The sequence below is a fragment of the Sprattus sprattus genome (assembly GCF_963457725.1).
Source record: "Sprattus sprattus genome assembly, chromosome: 13".
NCBI classification, from domain to species: domain Eukaryota; kingdom Metazoa; phylum Chordata; class Actinopteri; order Clupeiformes; family Clupeidae; genus Sprattus; species Sprattus sprattus.
In genome coordinates, this window is record NC_137911.1 from 29,778,631 (window position 1) to 29,786,130 (window position 7,500).

Here is a 7,500-nt window from a genome sequence, read left to right on the forward strand (position 1 = left end):
CTCTTCACTGTCAGCAGCTTCAGGGCGACTGCAATAAAGAGTCACTTTCATTCTCAGCACGGCATGGTGAACAGACTGAAGCTAGTTTATCTGCATGGTGAAGAGACTGAAGCTAGTTTATCTGCATGGTGAAGAGACTGAAGCTAGTTTATCTGCATGGTGAAGAGACTGAAGCTAGTTTATCTGCATGGTGAAGAGACTGAAGCTAGTTTATCTGCACGGTGAAGAGACTGAAGCTAGTTTGGTGCATGGTGAAGAGACTGCTACAGTTGAGCTAGTTTATCTGAACCACAACCACATCCACACCTGATGCTGTAGTAAGCCTGTGCATTGCTGCAGGGCTGGACATAACCTGAGTAGTTAGCCTGTGCATTGTTGCAGGGCTGGACATAACCTGACGCAAGGGCAAAGATGCACCCATCAAATGGAGTATTCTGTATCGTATTAGATACAGGCCAGAGCTGAGAAACTCAATAGAAACAATCAAGTGAGAAGCAAATTGACTTCAATTAAATCGGGGCACACAACATGTAGGGAGGGGGGCGCAGGAGAAGGGGGGCTGTTTCTGGACGGATATTAGATGCCCCCCAGCAAATGGTGAGGGGGGGGGGGGGGCAGGATGGGGCAGCCCCTGGGAGTCTGCCCAGAAATAATCGTCTACTCTGCACATCGATCAGGATTCACGCCACGTTAATCTGAACCCCCAGATTATCACAGCCCGTCTGCTTCCAACCCCCGGGACAGGAAGTGGGCCAGCCCTCCTCCCTGGGTTCCTTTTCTAAATGTCCCAGGATGCACAGGGAGCCCAACACAGCAAAGAATAACACCACAGTCATCCTGCACGTCGCCAGAACTTCAGTGTTTGAATAATTCATCATGCTCCGACTGCTGCATTGTGCCGTTAAAATAGCAGTTGTCTTTACTGGTGACCTAAAAACGGGGGGGATCTGCTTCATGCTTAGACACGGCAGCTCGGGTGGCAACTGAATGCTCTTGACCTGGGCCAAACCTGAGCCTAAGCTGGGCCAAACCTGAGCCTAAGCTGGGCCAGACCTGAGCCAGACCTGAGCCTAAGCTGGGCCAGACCTGAGCCAGACCTGAGCCTAAGCTGGGCCAAACCTGGGCCTCACTGGGGCCAGACTGGAACCTAAACTGGGCCAGACCCGAGCCTAACCTGGGCCAGATCGGAGCCTTACCTGGGCCAGACCGGAGCCAAACCTGGGCCAGACCTGAGTCTAAGCTGGGCTGGACCTGAGCCTAAACTGGGCCAGACCTGAGCCTAAGCTAGGCCAAACCTGAGCCTAAGCTGGGCCAGTTTAGGACCAATCATGGCCAGATCCTGTGGTGAACCAGATGCCATCTGGGAGATTCCTCCGTCATGACTGATAGCAGCCGGCACATGACATCTATTAAGCTCCTCTCTCCCCCCAGTAACAGGATCTCTGCATGCCTCTCTGGAGCACCAAGGGCTGCCCGTCATTGTGTGTGTGTGTGTGTGTGTGTGTGTGTGTGTGTGTGTGTGTGTGTGTGTGTGTGTGTGTGTGTGTGTGTGTGTGTGTGTGTGCGTGTGTGTGTGTGTGTGTCTCTCTAACCCTGGAGCACTCACGGCTGCCGTGCTTCGGTCACTCCATTTTTAGAACCGACAACAAGCTGATACGCCTGTACTAGACCGTGACATACTGACACCTCACACAGAACTACCATGGGGCTGCAATCATTGTGTGTGTGTGTGTGTGTGTGTGTGTGTGTGTGTGTGTGTGTGTGTGTGTGTGTGTGTGTGTGTGTGTGTCTCTCAGCACGTTGGCCACAGCAAGCCGTTGAGAGAAGTGTCCTCTTTTTGAGAGCTAAATAATAAACTCTGTGTTGTTGCAGTGTGTGTTACACAACCATTCAGTTGGAGGTGAAACAGTCAGCTCTGTGGTGCAAAGATTCTCTGAAAAGGGACTCCCAACAGAGAGGTGTTCTATGAAGTCAATTACGTAACACAGACAGAAATAAAGCAACTCCACAGCACTGAGTTTGGCTTTTCACCTAAGTTTGGCTTTTCACCTAAGTATTCAAATTTTAGCCTGTTTACCTGGGCTCTGATTGTTTCGGTCGACTGAACATCCAGAACTGTGTGAACATGTGCTGGAGGATCGTCCCAGCTGATTATTTCCAGTAAACAAAACACGCCGCTCGCACAAACCGCACACAACATAATGTGATGCCCGCACACAGCGTCATTCTGACACGTATGTTCTCATGCGGAAACAGATACGGTTCTAGGACTCGTTCCCTACCTGATCGAGCTCCGTCTCCTTGACGAAGAAGGCCTCTCCGTTCTCCCCCAGCTTCATGTGCAGATTCACTGGCTCCCCGTTGATCTCGATGTCCACCTGGTCAGAAGAAACAGGCTGAACTGAGGAGGAACTGACCACAGGGCAGGAGACACAGCATGTCAAGTCAAGTCAAGTCAAACTTTATTTGTATAGCACATTTCATATTTACATAGACTCAATGTGCTTATTAGGTAAAAGAAAAACAATAAAAAATAGTTGAAAACATTTAAAATCCAATAAAGTAAATACAAATGCAAAAGATCAGTAAAAAAGAGAGTAAAAGAGAAAAATCATGAATTATATGCCAAAGAGAATAAAAAAAGTTTGAAGACCCTTCTTAAAAGATAATACGGATTGAGGTGACCTTAGTTCTATCGGTAGATTATTCCAGAGGATTGGAGCACAGTAACTAAAAGCGACATGACCGTTTTTTGTGTGAATTCTGTCCACTCAAAACAAACACACCAGCAGCAGATCAACTTTCGCATCCTGATATCATTTACCTAAGTCAATGCATCAGCCATAGCCTATGCCAGATCTTTGGCCTCAGTGCTAAATTAATGTTTAATTTACATAACAATGTAGAAGTCTGTTTTCACTTTGACATTAAAGAGGGCTATTTTGTGATTTTTTTGTGTCCAAAAAGCCAACTTATATTGACCATGACTGATTTATAAAAGCAATAAAAGGGTAAAACATCCAAGGGGGTGAATACTTATGCAAGGCACTGTATATGATGCTGGTCCAGCCTAGTGAGTGATTGACTGGGGACTGATTTGACTGACAGATGATAAATCCCACAATGACATGACAAATGTCATGTATTCATGGTTTCATAAGCAGCTATAACTCCAAGAGTATGTCTGATGCTTAAACTAGGGTGACCAGATGTCCTCTTTTACCCTGACATGTCCTCTTTTCGAGACCTTTTCGGCAGGTATTCCGAAATTGGGTCTTTCACAAACTAGTTTTTACGTCATTACCCGTTTTGGAAAGGGTATCTCCCTTACGTTCCACCTTCTTGCGCGAGCTCTGACTGTAGAGAGAACTGTCATTGGTCGACCGCCCTCTCAGTGTTACCAGATGCACGATAATTATCCTCCAAAGACGATCATTTTGAGCATTAGGTACAATACTTCGCCATTTCGAATCTGGCAACACTGAGCACCTTGCCGCTTCCACTAGTACCTAGTATCTTTTCCACATGCAGATTCGTGTGCTGTTGCACTGTTCACAACCGCACATTACACAAATGATCAGTAAAAAAGAGAGTCACTAGTTGCATTGTTTACAACAGCACATGACATCTGCATGTGGAAAAGATGGCAAAACCCTCGTTGCGGGGGAGGGGGCGGGGTCATCTGTACGCTATACACTGCCACGCCCCCTCCCCCGCAACAGAGTGTCCTCTTTTCCTCAAACTCAAATATGGTCACCCTAAACAAATATCATGTATTCATGGTTTCAAGAGCTTGACTGATGCTAAAACACACGCTAGCAGCCGACACTGAGTTTCAGCTATCACGGCCATAACACACTTTTGATTCGTAATTCATTTTAATGTAGGCCTAGATAACAAATAGCGCAAGCTGGCCTAGCGCTAACGCAGGCCAGAGCAGTGCTGGTTCTGAGCCAGTCAGTCCCTATGTGGTTTGGACTTGGGCCAGGCCGGGCCGGGCCGCGGGTCCTTACTGTCAAGTTTGTCTAATAATGCGCGTGACACAGACTGTGTACTAAGGTTGACACGTTTAATCAGACGCTCACCCCGTACCTGACCCCCGCACCCCACATTCACTCCCTCATCCTATTGGTCCCAAGCCTATCAACATACGGCTTCCTATGGGTTAATTAAGCAATAAGCCCCAAGAGGCCGTGGTTTGCGCTGATTTTAGAACAGGTAAGGGGAGTTGTTAGGCACGACGCGAAGCGGAGTGCCGTTAAACCCCCTTACCTGTTCTAAAATCAGCGCAAACCACGGACTCGCGGGGCTTATTGCTTTTCTAAAACTGTTACTACAAATATTTGATATGGTTTCATAAATAAAGACAATTCAATTTAAGAAACAATAGTTTAATGATAACCCGTCATTCTTCCGCCACTAAAAATGATAGTTCCTAAATAAATCGTTGCCACGCAACCCTTGAAGCAACGCAACAGCCAGATGGAACACTGGGTATGAAATGCGCTACATGAATGCCTTGGCATTCGCTGCGCAGTAATATGGAATGTAATGAGGTCAAATTGTAAGGTTATGCTGGGTTTTACAATCAAGGATTTGAACAATCAGTTTAAGAAACATACATTTCAATCACCTGTTGTCAGTAACATTGAACAATACCACACTTACCAGCTTCTCTCGTGAGCGGAGCACGCCCATCTTGCCGAAGCGGACGTGGAAGGGCGAGCACTTGAGGGTGCCGTCAGGCTGGCGCACCACGATGACATCGATGCAGCCGGACAGGGTGGCCGGGTTCAGGCCGCAGTACAGCTCCTTCAGCTGCACGAACGCCTGCCCCGCCAGCTGGCCCACGTAGTTCATGGTCTGCGTCTGTCAGAGAGAAGCAGAGAACGACGTTAGTTTGCCTGATAAGAGCTAGTTTACTGTTTCTAAGGGTTATAAAGTGGGATCACAGACACTTAATTAACTCACCAACTGACCAGTAGGATCACAGACACTAAAGTAACTCACTTACTGACCATAACGTGTTATAAAGTAGGATCACAGACACTACAGTAACTCACTCACTGACCATAACATGTGTGGATCACAGACACTATAGTAACTCACTCACTGACCAGTACGATCACAGACACTAAAGTAACTCACTTACTGACCATAACGTGTTATAAAGGAGGATCACAGACACTAAAGTTACTCACTCACTGAGCATAACGTGTTATAAAGTAGGATCACAGACACTACAGTAACTCACTCACTGACCATAACGTGTGTGCCTTCACCTTACTGTAATTCTACTTTGATTGTCATTTCCGAAAAAAGACACTTGATTATAAATGTACAACCAAAAGAGGACAATATACTAAGAACAGGGTTAGACCAGGGTGAGACCAGGGTGAGACCAGGGTGAGACTAGAGACTAGAGAATAGGTTAAGAGAGATTCACTGTCTTAATTAAGGGTTCAAACTCCTACAGTGTGTTGGGGAGAGGTTCCCTCAGGGCAGTGGAGCATTAGTCACGCCCTGCTGGTGTAAGAGGGTACATTTCACCACGGTGGTACCCTGCCCGGCTCGCCTCTTGCAAACTGGCACAACAGAAAAGGCTTAATGCTGCAGAAACGACCGAGTCCATGTTTTCAGGTCACTCAGACATAACAAGCAGTGCGGAGGATACCCTGGAGCGACATCATCATACTGTCTCCAGCTCTGGCCTCTCACAAGAAACAGGGAGAGAGAGAGAGAGAGAGAGAGAGAGAGAGACAGGCAGGCAGAGAGAGAGAGAGAGATAGAGAGAGAGAGAGGAGAGACAAGCAGAGAGAGAGATGTTACACAGAGATGGAGAGAGAGACAGATAGACAGAGACACAGAAAGAGAAGGAGAGAAAAATTGTGTCTGTCTGTGTGTGTGTGTGTGTGTGTGTGTGTGTGTGTGTGTGTGTGTGTGTGGGGGGGGGGGGGTTGGGAATATTAAATCCAAAACTGCCTTAGGGGCAATGATTACCCCAGCCAGATGACTATTGTTTTAAGCATTTAGACCCCATCATTATGTCTGCTCCATCTGAAGCGTGCATCTCTGCCTGATTCAGCCAGGCAAACAGGGGAACCCACAACACCACAGCCTGTGGCCAATGTTCTCTGCCAAAGACAACCGCAGACTAACAGAGGATGACATGGCAATTATAAGAAACAATCTCAATGTTACTGCTTCATCATGAAAAGGACAAACAGCTACAGAACCCTTCTCAAGGAGAGATTTGGAGTTCAAACAAGAACACACACAGCCCTGGCAGAGAGCAAACCCCTCTCAATGTTCTCAGAATGTTCTCAGAAGGTTCTCAATGTTCTTAGAATGTTCTCAATGTTCTCAGAATGTTCTACAATGCTCTCAGGAATGAAGTCACGGTGGTATGATTTCATTCATTCCCAGACTTATGTGTTTACTGACTGGGATGCAACCCAGGGAAGAAGGGATATGGCATCAGAAACCTCACCCCCTTGACTGATCCAAACCAACTGTTATGTTAGGTGTGAAGGCGTCATTGAAGTGTGATGAAGAATGTGAGAACGATTCCATTTCAAAAGGCAGTGACTGGGTTTGTGAATGTAGGGCTTTAGGGTAGGCTGCACACAGCATGGGAGCATGATCATTTTCAAACGCTACACCTGAACTTGAAAGACAGTTGCAGACAAGCCATCACATGTTAGATGAGTTCATCACGCTGCAGGATTGACGATCCCGCCATCACATGTTAGACGGGTTCCACACACTGCAGGAGTGAGGATCCCTGGCTCTCCTTTGCCTAATGTGCCTTCAGTTAGTTATTACATGAACCCAAAAATAGCTGCCACCACAATGGCCGCTACCAGCTCTCATGTAACCTTTTATCATTGACAGACGTTCCCTCTCCTCGCGTGTCGGCTTGCATTGCGAAGGAAGTGACTGTTCTTTTGTCAGCCATGAATCCACTGGTCTATATTGAGTCTGAGAAAGAGCATGCGTTTATAGTGAGCGCTAAGCTATGTCACCTTTAAGAGTCACCCTGGGCTGACTGTGTGTGGCTGTGATGACGGTAGTGTGGCACACAGGTGCCAGTGACAGCTTGCTGGGCACACACACACACACACACACACACACACACACACACACACACACACACACACACACACACACACACACACACAAATTGTTTTTATGGTGCCGGGACAGTGTGACTATTCGTTCACAGCTTGTTACTGTGGCATATGAGGACAATTACATAATTAGCCCCCCCCCCCCCAACAAAAAAAAAGCATAAGCACACACAAACACACACAGACATAAACACACACAAAGACACATAAACACACACACAAACACACACGTGTCATACTCAGCACCTTTCACAAACTCAGCATATAGAAAACCAGGAAATGTCAACAAGTAAGGTCATTGCAACACAACAGAACTATACAGCTAATGTTTAACAGGGAACACCCTACACTAACATACGATGACATAAGA

At 46.8% G+C, this 7,500-nt stretch overlaps 1 protein-coding gene across 2 annotated transcripts in view; it reads right to left on the reverse strand.

Moving 5' to 3' along the window:
• Positions 1-7,500, reverse strand: part of lpin1a (lipin 1a) — a 40,137-nt gene that overhangs the window by 20,307 nt on the left and 12,330 nt on the right. For both annotated transcript variants that reach the window (XM_080850098.1, XM_080850099.1), the window contains exons 2-3: positions 4,669-4,869; positions 2,283-2,378 (exon numbers count right to left, since the gene is read on the reverse strand). In XM_080850098.1, the coding sequence (XP_080706224.1) occupies positions 2,283-2,378; positions 4,669-4,869 (297 nt within the window). The remainder of the gene's footprint in view (positions 1-2,282; positions 2,379-4,668; positions 4,870-7,500) is intronic.